The sequence below is a fragment of the Dermochelys coriacea genome, chromosome 1 (assembly GCF_009764565.3).
Source record: "Dermochelys coriacea isolate rDerCor1 chromosome 1, rDerCor1.pri.v4, whole genome shotgun sequence".
In the NCBI taxonomy this organism is placed as follows: Eukaryota; Metazoa; Chordata; order Testudines; family Dermochelyidae; genus Dermochelys; species Dermochelys coriacea.
Window position 1 is genome coordinate 267,754,913 of NC_050068.2, and position 22,076 is coordinate 267,776,988.

At 41.3% G+C, this 22,076-nt stretch overlaps 1 protein-coding gene across 16 annotated transcripts in view; it reads right to left on the bottom strand.

Annotated features, from left to right (window-relative positions):
* Positions 1-22,076, bottom strand: part of TMPO (thymopoietin) — a 47,759-nt gene that overhangs the window by 18,417 nt on the left and 7,266 nt on the right. For 15 of the 16 annotated variants that reach the window (XM_038402639.2, XM_043491833.1, XM_043491811.1 and 12 more), the window contains exons 2-3: positions 6,467-6,593; positions 2,581-2,739 (exon numbers count right to left, since the gene is read on the bottom strand). In XM_038402639.2, coding sequence (XP_038258567.1) covers positions 2,581-2,739; positions 6,467-6,593 — 286 coding nt within the window. Of the gene's footprint in view, positions 1-2,580; positions 2,740-6,466; positions 6,594-7,433; positions 7,497-22,076 lie in introns of those variants that run through there. The other variant, XM_043491804.1, reaches the window with a different exon arrangement.

Sequence of the window (22,076 nt, forward strand, 5' to 3'; positions counted from 1 at the left end):
TAAAGAGATCTATGCACATCCCAAGAAAACAAGAGCTTCATAAATTCTTTCACAGCCCTCATCCGCTTCAGGGTTTGGTTGAATGAGAAGGAATGGATGCCACAACTTCCTAGTGACAATTTTTCTGGGAGTTTCAGATGTAATCACTACGTCTGTATCCAGTTGACGTAAGCAAACTGAAGTTTGCACTGATCTTGAGGACTTTGATCAAAAGCATATCATACATTTTACAACAGGATTCTACCAGAGGTCCTAAATTTACATAAACAACTGAAGGTAATGTTGGAGAAGTGACAGTGACACTATGACTGAGATGCTGACAGAAGTTTAGCTTGATAGCAGATTACAAATATAAAAAGGTCATAAGTTGAGCCCAGAACAGGAAGAATTCACAGGGGGGGGGGGGGGGAAAATCAGCTGTTCCTTTCTTCTTTTAAGGCTTTAAAATCGAAGATCCGAATTTTCTATCCTAAACCTACGCTTGTAAAATCATGACAATTCTTTGGATAAAAGTGATAGAAAAACTGTGGGAGACCCACAGAAGATCGTTTAAATTGAACTGATAGAACTCTGAATTAAAGAGACCCTCTGCTTCCCTGTCCAACAACGTCAGTATAAATATTTTTAGCAGGTCTATATTGTTCTGGCAAGACTAATAGGTTACGTCAGTGGTCCCTCAACCTTTCCGTGAAAATAGCACATTCCTATTCCCAACTGACTGTGGTGGGCGCTAAACACTCCGCTGCTGAAATGCTGTTGAGAAGTGGCCACACTTCTTGGCGGCATTTCAGTGGGCGGTTCTCAGGTGGCCACGCTTGGCGGCGGCATTTCAGCGGCGCGGTGTCCTGCGGGTGCCCACAACTGCCCCAGTGGGTGCCATTGCACTTGCAGGCACCACGTTGGGGACCCCTGGGTTAGGTGCTTTAAAAAAAAAATAAAAAATAAAAAATAAAAATAAAGTACTTCTATCAGTGTGTATCTATCCAAGGCTAGATACAAAAGTGGGCGATGAGGTGGGGTGGTAACGCTGTCCAGGAATTCAGAGATGTGCATTCTATTCCTGGCTTTGCGGCTGACTGGTAACGTGACCTGTTTCCCCAAGTATAAGATGGGTATATTAGACTTACCTTTCTTTGTAAAGTGCTCCGAGAGCTAGAACTGAAAAACAATAAGTATCAACTAGTTCAGGGATTGGCAACTTTTAGCCCATGGCCTGCCAGGGTAAACCCCCTGGCACACCGGGCCGGTTTGTTTACCTGCCGTGTCTGCAGTTTCGGCTGATCGCAGTTCCCACTGGCCGCGGTTTGCCGGTCCAGGCCAATGGGGCCTGTGGGAAGCAGCGGCCAGCACATCCCTTGACCCACGCCACTTCCCGCAGCCCCCATTGTCCTGGAACGGCAACCTGCGGCCGTTGGGACCTGCGATTGGCCAAGCCTGTGGATGTGGCAGGTAAACAAACCGGCCCGGCCTGCCAGGGGGCTTACCCTGGCGGGCCGCGGGCCAAAGATTGCCAATCCCTGAACTAGTTAATAGGCTGAAAGCTATTATTGTATTCTACTTAAAGAACTGCAATCCCTTCATTTTGAACAGTGTGTGTCTTTTTATGTCTGAGGAATAAATATACTTGACAAATCATAACTAGTATTTGTCTTTAACCTTTGTGGGGTTTTTCCACCAATCAACTCTTAGAGAAAGCATGTTTTTACCAGGCTTGGGGGGGGGGGGGGGGGAGAAGAAACCACCCTCTCTGTACATTGCATTTTTCCTAACACCTCCCTTATCTTTTCCTGCTCTCCTTTCCCCACAGATTTCAAGACTAGATGAGATCATTCAGATCATCAAGTTTAACCTCCTGCATTTCAGTAATTCCAGCACTGAGCCTAATAATGTATGGTTGAACCAGATCATCTTTTACAAAAATCAGTATCTTTTACACAACCTCAGTGATGGAGAATTTACCCTCTCTTGGTAATTTATTCCAGTGGTTAATTTGCACACTTCCCTCTGACAAATCTCTCTTTTCCTCCTCCACCCATCAACACCCAGGCTCAGTCTGGTTGTCCTCCTCCTACTCCTGCGGTTAAGCAGATGGGGTATCTGGCTTGCTTAGATTCCTAGCTCACCTTATCCACAGAAAGTAACAGTGCCAGCTGTTTTATTTTCTGGCTCTCCTCCTTCCTCATGAAGAGGTGTCTGAGATACTGTGTTCACAGCTAATACTCTTAAAGGAGAAGTCCCTGGCTACTCTGTTGCCAGGCTTGATAACTTCCCAAAGAGGAAAAAGCCAGCAACTCTGCTCCCTAGCTTTCATCAGCCCACTTGCATGTCCAAACTCTGACCTGCTCCATGCAGCAAGTTTTTTCTAAACCGTGATACAGTGGTCAATATTGGTGAGCTTAAGTTCTGAGCCACTCCCAATTTTGAGAAAAGTTAATTCTGTCTCCAACACATCACTAGTGTGAAAGAATGCTATGTTTTGTTCTTGCTCACAAGTTCCCTCATGTAGGTACAGTTACAACTACCATTCTTAACTTAACTCAAGCAATTTATATTTATTTTGAGTTTCCACTTTAGCTTTACCTGCTTCATTGTCACTATACTGGTCAGAATCATTATTTCCATTCTGTTTGGTGTTCTCAGCTGAAGAAGAAACTGTTGGTAGAGGTGTCGAAAATCCCAACGATGGGCCTTGTTCCTTCAGTTTCTGCAATTTCTTCTCATAGATCTTTCTTGTAGTAGCTGTAACAAGGCAAAAAAAAAAAAAATATTCAAAGAATTGCGAGACTGTGCACCTTTACTTGACTCCAATGTTGGACCTTCCTGGTTTACAGTCTTACTGGCTACTTCTGTTACAATTTGCCTCTGTCTGTTTGGCCAAACAGGTTTAGAAAGTAAGAAGCTACTCAACAGGATGTGCCTGCTTATTTATTTATTTATTGAAGTCAGAGCATTCTACTCACCTGTTTTATCTAAACTTGGATTCCTTGAGACATGCTAGAATATGAAGAGAGCATGCTGGATCTTTGCTTGAGCCATAAGTGTCCCTTCCCCAGTCAATCATGCAAGTGACCAGTTAGTTTCATTGTTTAGTTTTTGGTGGGTTAAAAGGAAGATGTATCAATGCTAAGCTAAGAATATCTTTTCTTCAATTAGTAGGGAACACAGATCTGCCTGTCAGTCTTCAGCTTGCTCACAGGTCTGGTTCTGCCCCCAGAATTAGTCATTGAAAGTAAAGAATGCCACTTGGGCAAATGCTCGACATCCAAGGCACAAAAGGAGAAAGTATCAAAAGCAATTTGGCCTATTGCTAGGTATCCATACACAAAATCATCCCCTAGAGACATAATAATCAAAGGAACCATGGACCTCCTAAATAGCAGTTTTCAGCTTTTTCAGGATCTGGTCTGTACACAGTTGGCAGCTATTGGCCAGTTTCTGGAGGGGACACTAATTAAACAACTTCCTATAAAAGAGGGCCAGATAAATCATTTCCCATCAGGCGCCACTATCAGAAATATCGGTACTTTTATGAAAGTACTCAAGGAGACGTGGCTAGACAGACAAATGCTGTTTAACGAAGGAAGCTCCTGCAAGCTGTTCAGATAGGTACGCAAGGCATATCTCCTTTAGCCCTATGGGTGAGAAAACAATCTCTGGGAGATGACTACTACGGTGTACATCAGTCTCGGCCTCTCAAAAGCTTGCTAAAAGTAATTCAGATAAAAGTAATCTCTCTTTCCACACGATCATATGAACCAAGATTAGCAAGCAAGAAAACAGTTTCTAATAGGAGTATCTAAAAGTATCTTCCTTCCTTCCTACTCACTTTCTTTTATGGTTTGAAGTTTAAATCTGCATTTGAGAATTTTGATCAATTTCTCTCATATTCCTTCTGGGCTATATCCAGAAGTCATTCATCTAATGTCGTAAGAATCCAGCTTTCTGCAAACAGAAGTCTACTAGCAAATCATTCTGTCCGCTTCAAGGAATTTAGCGAGCATCCTATGAGTTTGCCCTGAATCAATTTACCCTTGTTGCATTAGTTCTCTTGTATTTGCTTGTTAAGAAAAACTTTAGAACTACTGGATTTATAGGATTTTGAGTATGGATTGTGTTCTTCTTGTACTGATTCAGACATGAGGGCCTTCCCAACTTCTTGTCCAGAGAGCTTTCCCACTTAATACTTCGTGGTGCCAACTGTTTGGCCTGGATGCCCACTTCCACTAGGTATAGTATAAATACAAGACAACACAGGATATCTAAAGATGAAGCTGATGTTATTGTAACTACGGAGATCTTTCAAAGTGGAGTTTCTACCCACAAAAATTTTATAGCCTGAAGATGTATGCGGTCTAGTGCATCTCTTCCATATCAGAGCTACTCATGCAAAGCCTATGGAGGCTATCAAAGCCCTGAAAGTAGCTGATGATGCTTTGTTTCTACTCAATCTCGAGCCTACCAAGTTTTTCTTCAGAGGGAGTGGCAGTGTCTTTCTCAAGACAGTGTGATCCATTTTTGGTAGGTCACCAGGTCTGTTCCGATTCAAATTAAGAAATCTTCCCTATTATAGGTTAAGCATTTGGATTTTGCAGGTGGCTCTTCCTCCAGTGTTACTTTAAGGATTTTATGTACCTTTTTGCACTGGTTGTTGATGCATACTTTGGGACAGAAAGTCAGCAGAGAAAAATTTGAGACAGGCAGTGTGGATAACATATCTCTGTAGCTAACAGTTCCATTAGAGTTCTGCTGCAGAGGATACAAAACAGGCCAAGTAGATACCTACACCAGCAATTTAGATGTTTGAACCTATTTCAATTGGGAAAGGAGTCTTCCCATAGCAAGCAGTTTAGAGCAGGAAATTCCAATCTTTGGTGTTTTACAGAGACTACTGGCACCTTCATCTCACTGAGATGACTAGTCTTGAGGATGCATATGCAAAGGGATTTTTCGGGGAGAGGGAAGAAAAAACAAACACAAAGTTATAACAGGGAATTGCAGTGTGAAAGTTTATATTTGAGTTCCCACCTCTGCTTTCCCAACAGCTCCCTAACATTACTGTGCATCATGTTTTCTTCATCAGCTTGCTGAGCAATGCAAATTCTCTCCTGTGCAGGTGACCTATGAAAGTCATGAACCACAGAAAGGTATATGAATTATTGGATATATGGAGGTCTAATGTCCAGTTTCTCAAACCTACTCCATGAATTGTATTTGTTCAGACTATAGAAAAAAAAAATGTGTTCTGAACAAGGTAGATGAAAGTGATTTTTAAAAATCGGGTAGATTTAAATATTTTTATAAAAATAAGCCTATTTAAAGCCTGTTTAGGTCTAAACTTACTATAATCTATTAACATAATGTACATTAGATAAATTATTATGCAGTATATGTTTGAGGCTGAAGTTTTCAAGATAGTCAAATGACTGACCTGGTGAAAGTCACTGGCTAAGCACTTGAACCAGAGTTTGTTGAAGTACTAAACTATCTTCTGACAGCAGTAGCCTTTCTGCACATGTTCTCCTCATTTCAGTTTATTCAGCTAGTTCAGTTCAATTACTACTTCAAAGCCGACAAATTAATGGAATTGAAACAGCAGGGAAGCTTATCTTCCCCTCTTCCAAACTACAAACATGAACTAGGTGGGAAAGAATGAGATTTACAGTTCTAAAAATCTTGGAAGGATCTGATGACCAGAAATAAATCAGTTCACTAACTACAGACAATACATTTAAAACTACCTGACTTATTAAACAAAGTAAGATACGTTTTGATACACAAGGTAAAATAAGTTTATCCAGCACATTTAAAGGTAGCTTTATTTTTAAACAAAAAAAAAAAAAAAAAAATACTGTGGTTTTGTATATTTTTATTTGCATTCCAGTTTTCATCCAAACAGAGCTTGACACAAGTCACAAATAATCAATCAAATCAGTCACTGAAAGATGGAGAGAGTCTGACCGGGAAATACAAGGAAATGAGACAATAGCGGTCAGCAAGAGAGGCAGCAAACCAGGAGCCTAACCATTGTCCATTTCTTTGAATAGGCCTCTAGAGCATGTTTTAATGATTATTACTTTCCTAAAAAGAGGCTAATTGTTTGTAAAGTACAAAAGCAAAACAAGATTAAAATAGATTTAAATCAACGTATGCTAATTGCTGATTTAAAATCAATCCACTAATTCTAAGGTTGTACAGTTAGTCTTTTTATTAATGTAAATTGTTTAATTTCACATGTATGGATATTTATAAGTTAAATTACCTGTTTGTACTCCAAACTTTCTCTAGCAACGATTGTTGCAACTACCTCCAATTAAAGAGCCAGAAGTGCATTGTATTTTTATTTTACTTAAAATCATACTTCTCACAGTCTATTAGCTCTTTACACTGTAAGCTCTGCAGCACAGACCATATATTACTTATGTAATTATACAAAGTAAATCAGTAGTACTTGATATCTTTTACTTACCTAAAATTGGACCAGGGGTCACTCCATATTTTAAAAGTTGCTCTTGAAGGTCTTCATTACTGAGTTCTGTTACATCTAGGTCATCTTTCTCCTCCAGCCTGGGTTTGTCTGTTTTCTTTGTGGCTTTCTGTAAAGGGAAAAGAAAATAAAAATATACACCATTTCTCCATGCATTACGAAACCAAAGTCTCTGTCCCTATTGAAGGAGTAGAGAGAATGCATGTGGGCTGTACTGAAACAATATAGGACAGCAGTTTTGATATTCACTCATTTTTGTTTGGTAGTGTTATCTTTATCAATACCAGATAAAAATATTTCACGCAGCATGGAAGTCTTAAATGAACATAGGCCTGCTGGTCAATTTTAGACATGAAAGAACGTGTTTTAAGAGCCTCGGAGATCAGATCCTACTCATTTTTCTTATCTTCTCTGCTGATTTGGACAAGCACAGGCCATCACAAGTCTTATCTTTCCTACAATTGGATAGATCAGATTTGAAAACTTCCCCAACACCAATTTGCCTGAAGACTCTGCCTACTAGCCCACCAAGCTGAAAAATACTTTTGCCATTACACCCCACAAGCTCAGTAACTTGTTTCTGGTGGCATATCTTCATGCCCACCCACCCCCCATCTTGCAGGACTCCACTACTCTTGTGGACACACAGGAGCCTTGGGCCTTCAAGCACCTCTTTCCTCTTAAAGTAGTAATGGGCTCATGAGCTGCTCTGCTCCTGCCGCTCCCAACCATTCTCTGGAGAGTTACATACATTTTAGTTAAAAAAAAAAATAAAAAAATCCCCAAGTCCTATCTACGTTATTGCTGCCACTATTGCTACCACTGGTAAAATTCTAAGTTGATAACTGCAGACAAAGCCAGGGGCAATCAGCAAACAGTCACTGTCTACAACTTTTATAACTCTGCCAAGCTGCACTATTCCTCAATAGAAGACGTCTTTATGTCTCACCTGAAAATTTCCTTTCTTGGAGTAAAGAAGCCTGCAGATCCATAACATTGGGTACTCTACTCTCTGCAGCCTTGGAGACCGACCAAAGTTGTCAGAGGCAGGAGAGGTGTGGCTCCACCTCTGAGAAACTGCCAGTTGCTATACTTCCATAGTCTAGGAGAAGCTAATTTTCCTCTATATCTGAGGGGAAAATTAAGTATTTAGACTAAAACAGAAAAAGCCCCCTGCAAAGCAAAGATTTCAGTGAATAACTGAATACCAATTAATAATTTGCTATCCTTTTCCAATGAATAGCCCATTCAGAGTAGGTAGGATGTATGGACATCCATACTCCAAGAAAATAAGTTTTTAGGTAAGATGCAGATAAATTTCCCTATTCTTGCTTGTAATGAAGTACATGGCAGAAACAGGGATTTAAAAGCTGTGTCCACTCAGATGGGGGAAAGAGGTTCCTATGCTGCTATGTACAGATGTTAAGGGGGATAACCCTTTCCTGGTAGTTTTTGGTGACACTACAGTGAGGAGTACCTAGCTACCAAACCAGCATCTGACGACTGGATATCCAGCTTGTAGAATTCAAAGGTGGTATGAACAGATGACCAGATTGCCTCACACAAGAAAATCTGTAAAGCAGCTAATATTTCTGCCCAGGAAGCTGCCACAGCTCTAGTGGAGTGAGCTCCGATACTGGAAAACGGAATTAGGCTTTTTGACTTGAATGGTATGCTTCCGAGATGCAGCATCTGAGCCACTTGGGGGGAAAAAAAAAAAACAAAAAACCCCCAACTCTTTCCCTTTGACACTGGATAACAAAGTACAAGAGCATGTGTCTTTCTGACCTGACCAGTGTGATGAATATGCACTTTGGATGTCTGCAGATCTCTCAAAGAATACCAAAATTTGTCTTTGGAGTACAACGGAGCTGGTCAGCTATCCTGTGCTCAGACAAGACCATCATCAAAAAAAATGCCACTTTAATGGTTAGAAAGTATGAGACACCTTAATGAGTGGTTCAAATGGAGGTCACTAATGGCACTGAGACCACCAGGTAAAATTCAGTAAGAGAACTTTATGCATATTGGGAAGATGAAATTCACTACTTATCTACTATACTAAGGATTCTAGACAAAGCAGCAACCTGACCTCTGAGAGCCTGAAGTGCCAGGCCTAATCCAAATACATTTTGAAGAAATCTGAGAATATGTGGTATCAATGCAGATGAGGGGGACAACACTGTTGTCCTAGCATCAGTGGTTTAAAGCTCAAATGGGTCCATAAATATGCTGAATTAGCATATTTATTTCTGGAAGCTAAAATTGTGAATACTGGCACACTGAATAATCTCTTTGGCTTCAGAAGCTCTGTTCAAGAATCAGGCAGCTAGGCTTGGGCTATCTGGATTCTGATCCAGATCTCTCACAGTGCATATTCACCACACAGGTCAGAAAGACAAATGCTCTTGTACTTTGTTATCCAGTAGCCCTTGTAAGATCATCTCTCTTCTGAATGAAAAGCACATGGGAAGTGTTTATACCTTGTCAAGGAGATCAGAGAATCCAGCCCTCCATGGCCAGACTGGGGGATACCAGAATTACCAGTGTTACTTTCTCTCCTTAAGCATTCTGGAGAGGAAAAGGCATAAAAGGAACTTTTTGGTCATCTTTGCAACAAGGTATCTGTTGCCTTGGTTGTGAACCAACCAGCAAGAGAATAATGCTAAAACTTCATAATTCCAATCAGAAGCAAACAGATCTACTGCTGAGAGACTAAATTTCTTTACCAGGAGATGAGACCTTTGGACATAGTCAAAGAATAGAAGGCACAGTCAAAGGCATCAGGAGGTGAGCTTGTCTCTGGAGGACTGTATCTGCCATTATACTCCATGTAGGTGAGCAAGGGAAGCAGGTGCTGAGGATTATTTGTCCTGCCACACACTGCAGAATTATGCAGCTTGAAGGAAACTGATTTCTTTATGTGCCAACTAGAGGAATCGCATGTATCAGACTCTTCAAAAGATGAAAGGGATTAGAGTCTTTTTTTTGGGGGGGGGGGGGGGGAGTGTTTTATGTTGGGGTAACTAGAGGGGTCTGAACATCTGAGACACGACTTTCTTATGCCTCCCCTTGATCCCCCTCCTCAGAAGGAGAAAAACTTCAGACTTCTAGTTCCTGGAGGTGGGGAGGGGAAGGGGAGTGGGTGGTCCTTCTGGTTACTCTTTTGCACAGCTGTCTTTTTCTGAAAAAGAGGAGGTTTGTGCTGGACTGGGTCAAAAAGGGGGCTTCCCAGGGTCTCATGCTTTGTTCGTGTGAAATTCCTGCATGTAGCCTGGAGATGTGATGGGCACCAGGCTCCAACCCTGGACGTTCAAAGGGAGTCCTCGGTTCATTTGCTGCAATGGACTTACAATGCTGGTAGAAATGGAGGGAGCGGTTGGGCTCAGGGGCCCCTTACTAGGCTCACCTTATCTCTGGATCCGATAGTAGCTCTCTGCCACTGCAGCAACAGTGTGCAGCTGCTCCGCAGCCAGACAATGTGGCTGAGAACTTGGACTTTGGTGACTGAGTGGGAAACTTGGCTGACTCTTTGATACCATGTTTCAGCCTACTGTGGGGGAGGGGAGAAAGGGAGCCACTGCTTGCTGATGATCCCAGACCATTGCAGTCATCTGTGCCAGGCCTTGGGGTTTTGCTACGGAGATACTGCCACTGCTTTCTGGGAGCTGTCCCACTCAGGGAGGAAGGCTGCAGAAACCCTGCCCCTGCCTTTGCACTTCAGAGGCCTGGGTCTCCACAGAAAAGGCACAGATTCCATCTAAGCACTTAATCAGCAGAGAGACTATGTCTAGTTTTCCCACTTAGCCTTCTCTGCCAGAGTCCCAGCAAACGTCAGATCAAATCTGCTCTTATTTCAGGGATCACACTACTGTAAATAAAATTAAATGGGGCATTAGTGCCAGGGTTTGATAGGGCCAGCATCCCAATTGAAACTGGCTGATTGGTTATCAGTTGCTATGGATTTTCCACCAATATGTATCTTCTTGGGCTCTGGAGTGGAGACTTGGACTCTTAGCCCAGAAATTCCCATGGCGTGCTGCTCTCTCTACTCATGCAAAAAAGGAAGTTTCTCAATGTCTAGTTTGAGCCTGATCAAGCCCATAGCAAGTACAGAAAGGTATCTTCAGTAGAACCTATCACAGCTCTTTACACTTCGCTTGGAATCCCTTAATTCCTGAATCTCAAGGAGACTAGATTAGTTTTCAAATGTAATCCAATTAGGGGATTAGTCATATCCCTAAACCACGTTTACCCTATTTTGGTTTTCCATATAAAACATTTTAATTGCTTCAATAACTAGTTCCAAAACAGTTGAAAACTATGAAGCCTACAACATAATAGAAGAACTCAATTTATAAAAGAAAAAAAAAAAGAGGCCTTTTAAAAAGTTTACTTATCGGTCTGTCAGCCACACTCAGTTTGCAACATTAAACATGGCATTCATCTTAACCAGTTTCACATTTGCTAGGTTTTTCTTGAGTATTCTTTCTGGTCAAGGAAATGAAATAATTAAAGACTCAAACTCTAGTCAGCATGTTAAAACTCATACTGGATTATCTCGTAAGCATCTATTTAAGCTAGTACCATATTGTAGTGGTGGTAAGGCACTGGCCACATTAGTGACCAGATTGACACTACAAAATAAAATACCTCAGCATGCCAGAGGAGTACAGCTAGGTGTCAGGGAAACAATTAGAGACATTTAACATTCAAAGAAAACAGCAACTAAACATGATTTACTGTGTTTCTGTACAGATATCAATTAATCTAGGACACATAGAAAACTTCCCCAAGCAACTGCTATAAGCTTTTCCAAATTCAGAGCTTTCATTTTGAAAAATAAGTTTAAGATGTTAACGCTGCAAGGAAAACCTTCCTACCACAGAGGTTAATCTGATGCACAGATGTCCTAACTAAGCAGCCAGTTCTAGCGTCTCTGCAGCGATCCTGGAGATTCTGCAAGCTGCAGCAGAGTGAAAAATGGCTATTCTTTCTAGTTTTCATTGCTGTTTATTCAGTTCTCTGTGGGTAACACTGAAATTGATAAGAACCAATTCAATTTCATCCTGCAGAAGCTTGGGAAGCTTCTGACCCACAGCAAATGTAGGGTATTTGATGGGAAGGGGCACTCAAATGAAAGTGTGGACAGGAAGAAGGGGTTAAATAGTGGAAACAATACAGCAACTCCTCACTTAAAGTTGTCCCAGTTAACGTTCTTGTTTCGTTGCTGATCAATTAAGGAACATGCTTGTTTAAAGTTGCACAATGCTTGCTTTGTCCACTGTTTGCAGGAAGAGCAGCCAGTTGCAGCTAGGCTGGTCGGAGCTTAGAACCAGACTGGACTGGCAGCCACTCTATCAGCTTCCTGCTCCCCTAAATTCCCCGTGTGGCAGCCGCCCAGCAGGCTATCAATTGCCAGCAGTTCAGCTGTCCCTCCCCCCACTACCATGTGTCCTCCTGCCCTCTGCCTTGGAGCTGCTCCCAGGAGCTTCCTGCTTGCTGTACAGGGGTGGGGAGAAAGAGGGGGGCTAATGTCAGGGTATCCCCCTCCCTCATGCTCTTGGACACCGCTTATCCCATCTTCCATAGAGCAGGGGACACACACAACAGAGCTCAGGATGGAGGGAGCTTCCTGACAGCAGCCGCCATCTCAGCTTGCTGATTACTTAAAAAGGCAGTGTACTTAGAGTGGGGTCAGCAATGCACATCTGTCACACACACGGTGTGCGTCTCCCCCCGCCCCATTTGTGCTGCCTTGTTGTGTGTGAGGTTACAACAATGAGTTAACCCTTGAGGGCTCAGCCAATTGCCAGTTCATCATTTAGCAGTAAGGCATTCCCTGGAAATATCCCATCCTCCGACTTCACCACCTCAACCAAGCTTCACAATCATCATTGCTGTGTACAGTATTAAATTGTTTGTTTAAAACTTACACTCTGTGTGTGTGTGTGCGCGCGCGCATAATGTAAATTGGAAGGATTAGGTTCCAGGGAAAGTCTCTCTTTTTTTTTTTTAAACCAGACAAAAATTATATATATTAATCTTTTGTCTGATGGAAATGTTTTTCCCCTGGAACCTAATCCTCCCTATTTACATTCATTCTTATGGGGAAATTGGATTTGCTTAAGGTCACATTTTTCAGGAACATAACTACAATGTTAAGCAAGAAGATACTGTATGTAAAACTTTAGAGCCTACAAGTCCACTCAGTCCTACTTCTTGTTCAGCTAATTGCTAAGACAACTAAGTTTGTTTACATTTACGGGAGATAACGCTACTAGGGATGTAAACACTTAACCAGACCTTAACTTCTAACCCCGGTGGCAGGCTGGCTGTACCCCAGCCCTGCCGGTGGGACTCCAGCCACTGCTGTCCTGGCCTGCTGGAACAACCTCAGTTAATGGTTCACTGGTTAAATGATAGAATTTTAATACTTTAACTGGTTAACTTTAACTGATATTTACATCCCTAAATGCTGCCCACTTCTTATTTACAGTATCACCTGAAAGAGTGAAAAAGTGTTTGCATGGTACTGTTATATACAGTGCTGCAAGAGATTTATGTTCCATATATGCTAAACGTTCATATGCCTCTTCATGCTTCCATTCCAAAGGACGTTTCTATGCTGAATTGGGATTCTATTATTAACAGTGCAATTAATTGTGACTTTTTTTAATCTCATGATTGTGATTTTTTTAAAATTGTTTGACAGCCTTAATTAGGTTTGGACATTACTCATATATTAGATAATATTTCAGTATTTGTCACACTTCAATTACAGTGGGTTATTTGACCAATCCTACAGCTGGTCAAATATTAATAACCAAATGAGATATTAATACCAGTGAAATTCAAATATATTCATAATCCCCCCCCCGACATTTGGCCAGCCCTAGTAGTAATACATTTAAGAGAATAGTTGATTGACCACACTGTAGTTCAATGCAGCATGTAACAATGCATACTGGTTTTAATTCATTTACATTGCATGGGACGTGGGTTGGGGGTAATGGAAGGAAGAGGAGTTGTGGCACAGGTGTGTTTCCACCCTTGCTAGTGGGCTTAATCTTCCGCCTAACGGAAGTCAGAAAAACTTTTCAAGGGCCCCCTCCCCAGTGTTTTTTTGGGGGGGGGGGGGGGGAAGAGGAGGGAAGACGCATGTAAACCTAGACTAGAAAGTGAAGTTACCCACTGTGCATAACTTCAAAAGTTAAGCTTCATTTCCCAAAGTTTAATGGCGTGACTATTCTTCACTGAGAGGTAGATGTGTCTGAAGTTTAAGAATTCAAAATACAAGAAACAAAACAAAAAAAACCCACAATCAGTAAAAAGTATTTTATCCATACTAATGTAAACAGCTGACTGTTTTGCTCAAACCTACCACTAGCAACTCCTTGAATTTTCTTCTGCAAGGCTAACTCAACAGCATTTGGGCTTAAAGTGGAGAAAGGCGAAAGTGAGTACCTGAAATGGGGTTAGACTAGAATTCCCATCTGATCCTTTGTTAGTGTTTAACATAGTGTTGTTTATAAAACAAATTACTGTGTAGATATAAACTAAGTCACATCTACACTTGGCTTATGTAGTTTTAAAACTATGGTTAATCTGTTGCCAGTCAAACTGTTCTGTCAAGGTAAGCCGTCACAAAGTCCTGGTCTACACTAAGTAGGATTTTTTTTTTTTATATGTAAAATCTATGCGATTGCCTATGACTGATGCAGGTCCACTGTTGTTAGTAACAAGAGTATAAACAAAGTTACAGTTATAAGCAGACTTTCTCAGAGATCCAGAAAATGTTAAGGAGCTGGATAGGAGCAAGGATTATCTCTAGCTCTAAAAAGAAAAGGAGTACTTCTGGCACCTTACAGACTAACACATTTATTTGAGCATAAGCTTTCGTGAGTTACAGCTCACTTCATCAGATGCATTCGGTGGAAAATACAGAGAATATGAAAGAATGGGTTTTTATCATACACACTGTAAGGAGAGGTTTCAGAGTAGCAGCCGTGTTAGTCTGTATTCGCAAAAAGAAAAAGGAGTACTTGTGGCACCTTAGAGACTAACAAATTTATTAGAGCATAAGCTTTCGTGAGCTACAGCTCACTTCATCGGATGCATTTGGTGGAAAAACAAACAAACATTTGTTTTCCACCAAATGCATCCGATGAAGTGAGCTGTAGCTCACGAAAGCTTATGCTCTAATAAATTTGTTAGTCTCTAAGGTGCCACAAGTACTCCTTTTCTTACTGTAAGGAGAGTGATCACTTAAGATGAGCCATCACCAGCGGGGAGGGAGGGGGGGTAGGAGGAAAACCTTTTGTGGTGATGATCAAGGTGGGCCATTTCCAGCAGTTAACAAGAACGTCTGAAGAGGAGTGGGGGGGTGGGGTGAGAAACAACATGGGAAAATAGTTTTACTTTATGTAATGACCCATCCACTCCAACTCTCTATTGAAGCCTAAGTTAATTGTATCCAGTTTGCAAATTAATTCCAATTCAGCAGTCTCTCGTTGGAGTCTGTTTTTGAAGTTTTTTTTGTTGAAGGATAGCCACTCTCAGGTCTGTAATCGTGTGACCGGAGAGATTGAAGTGTTCTTCGATTGGTTTTTGGATGTTATAATTCTTGACGTCTGATTTGTGTCCATTTATTCTTTTACATAGAGACTGTCCAGTTTGACCAACGTACATGGCAGAGGGGCACTGCTGGCACATGATAGCATATATCACATTGGTAGATGCGCAGGTGAACGAGCCTCTGATAGTGTGGCTGATGTGATTAGGCCTTATGATGGTGTCCCCTGAATAGATATGTGGACACAGTTGGCAACGGGCTTTGTTGCAAGGATAGGTTCCTGGGTTAGTGATTTTGTTATGTGGTTGCTGGTGAGCATTTGCTTCGGGTTGGGGGGCTGTCTGTAAGCAAGGACTGGCCTGTCTCCCAAGATCTGTGAGAGTGATGGGTCGTCCTTCAGGATAGGTTGTAGATCCTTGATGATGAGCTGGAGAGGTTTTAGTTGGGGCTGAAGGTGATGGCTAGTGGCATTCTGTTATTTTCTTTGTTGGGCCTGTCCTGTAGTAGGTAACTTCTGGGTATTCTTCTAGCTCTGTCAATCTGTTTCTTCATTTCAGCAGGTGGGTATTGTAGTTCTAAGAACACTTGATAGAGATCTTGTAGGTGTTTGTCTCTGTCTGAGGGATTGGAGCAAATGTGGTTGTATTGTAGAACTTGGCTGTAGACAATGGATTGTGTGGTTTGGTCTGGATGAAAGCTGGAGGCATGTAGGCAAGTATAGCAGTCAGTAGGTTTTCGGTATAGGGTGGTATTTATGTGACCATCACTTATTTGCACTGCAGTGTCCAGGAAGTGGATCTCGTGTGGACTGGTCCAGGCTGAGGTTGATGATGGGATGGAAATTGCTGACATCATAGTGGAATTCCTCAAGGGCTTCTTTTCCATGGGTCCAGATGATGAAGCTATCATCAATGTAGCGCAAGTAGAGTAGGTGCATTAGGGGACGACAGCTGAGGAAGCGTTGTTCTAAGTCAGCCATAAAAATGTTAGCATACTGGGGGGCCATGCAGGTACCCATAGCAGTGCCATTGATTTGAAGGTATACATTGTTCCCAAATGTGAAATAGTTATGGGCGAGGACAAAGTCACAAAGTTCAGCCACCAGGTTTGCCGTAACAGTATCAGGGATACTGTTCCTGACTGCTTGTAGTCCATCTTTGTGTGGAACGTTGGTGTAGAGGTCTTCTACATCCATAGTGGCTAGGATGGTATTTTAGGAAGATCACCGATGGATTGTAGTTTCCTCAGAAAGTCGGTCATTACATAAAGTAAAAACTATTTCCCCATGTTTATTTTCCCTGTTTTAGATTTTTAAATTTTTTTTTTTTTTTTACTAACTTAGAGTGCATGAATGTAGATACTTTCTTTCTGAAGTTAGACTACACATCTGAAGGCTTTTAATCCTAGCTTATCTTAGACCTTGAATGGATTTAAAGCAAAAAAAGCACTCATTTCTTATATTAGAGATTTATAGGGGAAAAACACCTCTCCATCCGATGGAAGTTGGTGATGGGGAAGAAAGGAGAGAGTTATGAGCCATTGTGTGTGTTACTATCTGGTTGCATGGACTCATGACCAACACATACTTCAGATATACAGCTACAGTATGTAATATTTCAGATCTGTATCACAGAATTGCTTCTTAGCTAAGGACAAGGTTTCTCTTGTATTCTTCTATAGGTTCTATCATGATGGGGGCCTGACACCTGACTGAGGTCTCTAGGCTACATTGCAGTACAACTAAGGGATAGTTTACAAATACCACAGCTAAAGAGGAGTGTTTCCACTCACATGTCAAAACAATCCGACTATCTAGCTCTAGAGAGATGAACACTAGTGTTCACTATACATTACCAGCTTGTATTAATGGACTAAATATAGGAACATAATGTTTATCACAATCCACAGAACTGGTTACATCCTTAGTAGCGGATACTAAAACAGCTAGGCATAGCCTTTTACTGCGACACCTACAGGAATTTTACCACTCACTGCAGCTACTATCCCTCAAGATTATCTTTAAAAGAAACACGATCCAACATCTGATCATACTGACTCCAGTTCCCTTTCCAGAGCGATACCATAAATACAAGCAGGGGAGCCCTCACATATATTATAGAGCACTAAAAATAGACAGTCAAGGAACTATTTAACAGGTGGAGATGCAAATCAATTGTTTACAGGTTATACGTTCTTTTTATTTCATAAAGAGGGAGACATGTGCTGAAGGTCCCAAGCATCAAGTTGTATTTCAATTTTTTTCTGGGGTACAGGGAGAAAATACTACCTCTCCTAAAGTAGTGTGGACTGACTTCATCTGTGCAAACACAAAGCTATTATGTCACAGCTGTTATTAAACTTGACAAAGTAGGTCATCAGTTCTTAGGCTCACAGGTACAAAATGTGTTGTGTTACAGGATGCCGTTTTTACATTCAAAGAGACCTTTCACATCAGATTATATATGAATTGTAGAATTTTTATAAACCTAGTAAGTGTATATAGTATTGCAACAACATAATAGTAAAGCAAATCTTTGGCTTTAGGAGCAAGAGTACGCACAGTGAAAATCCACTTGTTATCAATGTTCCATAAGTAAGAAATGGAAGTCTCTGCCCTTAGCGGCAAGGCCCCTACTACATATTCGTTAGCTATTTGTGCAAAGGGATCTGGAACCTGACAGACTGGAGAACTGGGTTCTAAATGTCCAAACAAGCAATTAAAATCAGTGGTGGTTCCACACAGTTTTTCTAAGATTGTTGTCTTAGCCTTACACCCACAATATAACCTAGGTACAGCTTATGACTTGCAACCTTTCTTCAAGGTGAACAGCGACAGATCCTTCAAAAACCTGAAGCCTTACCAACTAGTCTCACTAAGCTTGGGGCGGGGAGGGTGAAAGAATGCGAGAGAAAAATTCAGTTCTGCATGTTGTCCCACCCTCACCTTTGGTGCTAAGAAGAGATCCAACACTGAGATTGCTAATCACCAGGACCCTTGTTGAAAATAAAAGGACTAGAAGAATTTTGCCAAGAGCTAAGATCTGTTGTATTAGGTCAGATCAGTCATTCTACTACTCCAATAGCTTGTCTTCAACCGCAGCTGGTACCACATGCTTTAATGTAAGGTGCCAGAAATCATCTGGACAACTCTGAAATTACCTGCTAATAAGAGGATGTTTCTTCCTAAAATGAGGACAGTTATACTGCATCTACACTAGGATTTTCTAAAGCCTTAATAATCCCAAAGAGCTGCAGTTCCACTACTGGTAGTGACACAGCTCAGGCATCTTTACTACTACTCAGAAAAAAGAAAAGGAGTACTTGTGGCACCTTAGAGTAAAAAATTTATTTGAGCATAAGCTTTCGTGAGCTACAACTCACTTCATCGGATGCATTCAGTGGAAAATACAGTGGGGAGATTTATATACATAGAGAACATGAAACAATGGGTGTTACCATACACACTGTAACAAGTGTGATCACTTAAGGTGAGCTATTGGGTGCCACAAGTACTCCTTTTCTTTTTGCGAATACAGACTAACACGGCTGCTACTCTGAAACCTAGTACTCAGAAAGGGGCTCTTAATACCTGTTTAATACAAGCCTTGTGAACACCACATGTCTGCTGCCAAAAGTGAAACTATGTACACTGGGAAACATGAATACAAAAAATGCTAATGTATGATAAGACAAACACAGAGGGCTGGTCTATGTAGCATGTGAATTTGTACTCCTCCTATATTTTTTGTTTACTGTAACTAGGATGTTTTTATCCATAAGTGTCTAATCCTTTAGAGAGAGTCCAACTAAGCTCTTGATCTCAAATATCTTGCAGCAATGATTATTTCCTTGCCATTACTTATTGTTGGTATACCAACATTACCTAAAGGCTCCAATTAGCATAAGTTCCTGTACTGTACAAAGATTTTACATATTCTATCACACACAAGAATATTGAGAACATTAAAATTGTAAAGTCAAGCACTCAAAAGTTAGGAAATGCCAAAATTAAGGTTACCCATACAACCTTAATTCAGTCCTCTTGTGTGTATTCATCATTATACAGTCTTTAATTACATAATCACATACTCCCTTCCCCTTTTCCCCACCCCCGGACAAAGAATGATCCTGCTCTGGAGACGAATCAGAGGAGACTTGCCTGGAGGGCCCCTGCTTCATTTACTGCAGAAGTGTACAGTGAACGAGGCAGGGGACTACAGGAAGAGAAACTATGACCTCACAGATAAAGGAGCTGAACACTACCCTGGAGACCTGGATTCTATCCCTGACTCTGTTGGATAATTCCTACATGATGCTAAGCAAGTCACTTAAAACTTCTCATAGATGGTCACTAGTTAGAGGTTCATTTTCTGCGTGTCTGACTTGCCCAAGTGCTGAGCACTTGCAGTTGCAAATGAAGTACTACATAATGCTAGTTACTCTGGAAACAAAAATAAGGATCTACACATCACAAATTGAGCACCCAAAGTTAGTGGATACTTTTGAGCTAGTCTTTGTGCCTCAGTTTTGCATCTGTAAAATGGGGATAATAACATTCCCACCACACAGGGCATTGTGAAAATAACTTCATTAAACTTGAAGCTCTCAGATATTATAGTGATAAGCCCATAAGAAAAATTAATAATTCTGTCTTCAAGAGCAGGGTCTGAGTCATGTGCCATAAGGCATGGGGTCATAAACTGAACAAGTATTTAAAAGCAAAAAACCAAAACCACACTTCTCATTCACTGAGCACCATCTATCCCAGGGATAGGCAAACTATGGCCCGCGAACTCCCACTGGGCTCAGGGGCTGAACCACGGAGCTTGGCCCCATTCCGGAGCTCCAGCCAAGGTGCTAAGTTGGGGGCTGCACCACACGGCTCCCAGAAACCATGGCATGGCCCCGCTCTGGTGCTCCAGCTGGGGCACAGGATTGGGGGCTGCTCCACACGGCTCCCGGACGCCGCGGCATGACCCCATTCCAGCTCCTATGCGCTCCAATGGCCCCTTCCGGCACTCCAGCCAAGGTGCTAAGTTGGGGGCCGCACCACACGGCTCCCAGAAACCATGGCATGGCCCCGCTCTGGTGCTCCAGCTGGGGCACAGGATTGGGGGCTGCTCCACACGGCTCCCGGACGCCGCAGCATGACCCCATTCCAGCTCCTATGCGCTCCAATGGCCCCTTCCGGCACTCCAATGGGAGCTGCAAGGGCAGAGCCCACGGATGGAGCAGCATGCAGACCCACCTGGCTGCGCCTCTGCATAGGAGCTGGAGAAAAGATATGCCACCACTGACTAGTGATTTAAATCAAATCCACCCTGGTCTTGGCCTTGTCACCTTTTGCATTTTTATAGAACTATTTGCATTTTCCAAAGTAAACACTGTTTATATAGTATTCGGATATCACTTTTCCATTTAGACCTCAAGTACAAAATAGAACAGCTTCCGACAGCTATAAGAAAACTCTGGAGTTCTGGGCACAAACCACAGTAATGAAGCTTGTGCTACAAAATGTTACCAAAATACTCAGATTAAATTAAATCTTAGTACACAGAACTACATAAGTGATCAAACTGACTTTTATAAGGTAGCTACTGTATATCTACCCCTCCTCACTTACAAACCAATTGTACCATTTTCTAACTGGAACAGGCTCCCAGTAAGATAATTTATTGTAATTTTTAGAGTAAAGGCCTTCACCATCAGACACATAATAAACTAGAGGTTTATTGTTCTTGCAACTATCACATAACCCATGTAATAATATTCTTCACAGTAGTCATGGCAGCAGGGTGGGGTTTTTTTGGTCTTTTAGGAAAAGCATTGGATCCATGTGTGTTCAGTTTAGAACCATTTTAAAAGGTCACCCAGAAAGGGGTTTTTTTTTTTTGAAATTGGGTTATACTGCATTTTTGTTTCCTTATGATGTACAAGAGAGGTCCAAAAATCTGTCTACATTTGATATTTTCCTGCTGGGTTTTTTTGGTGCCTCAGAATTAGGAAGTCTGTCAAGGCTGGCTTTCCCTGGTTTTGTGGGAAATTTTCTTGAAAGAAAATTTTCTTAAAAAAAGAAACATTAAGCTTTAAAGAAAGACAGCCTCTAGGCTTCTACTCAGGCATTTGACTTCAGCGTTAGAACAAAAAGTAAGTTTAATAGTCTGACATAAAAATCCCTTCCTCTTTCAGTTGCTCAGCTTTCAGTTTCTTGACCCAAGATGTACTAGTTTCATCAGTTGTTACTCATTATACTACAACTGAATTTCTAGTTAAAAAAAAAAAAAAAAAAAAGAAGATAGATTTGTTCTGAACACTCTTGTTTCCCCTTCACAAGTCACCTTTAAAAGGTACAGGATTTTAGACACCTGGATTGTAAAAATCAAAAGAACTACAACTCAACACTCAACCTAGCAGTGATTATTTATTACAAGTCTTTTATATGAGACCCATCCCCATGGTATTTGGCTGTATTTTAGATTACAAGCAAAATTATTTCCTCTCAAATACTGTTTAAATAAAGTTTACCCAGTATAGGCAAGGCCTGCATGTCCATCACCCCACTTTCTTAGATTGTTGGTTGTTACCCAAACAAGTGCACTGAACAAGGCACTTCCCTATAGCATATCCACTCAGATACAGGTAAGTGCAATCACACTTAAACCATTCCTTAGAATCATTAACTATTTTTTTCCTTCAAAAAAAGAAAAAAGAAAAGAAAAGAAAAAAGGAGACTTAGTAACCATCCACCAATGTGAACAGAAACGTTCACACTTTGAGTTATTTCAATGCAACTGAAACTCTGTAGGAGAGCTGTAGATTTGTTTAGATCACAAAGACAGTCTTGTGGCTAGAAGCCTGAATCTCTCTTCCTTTGATGAAGTTTCTGGACATTCAAGTCATGGGAAAATTGGTCTAAACATTAGAAAACTTACTTAATTCCATTTCTTTTTAAAATATTTCTCACACACCCCTTCTTTAGCCAACTCGAGTTACCGCATAAGAACCTGGCATGCCACA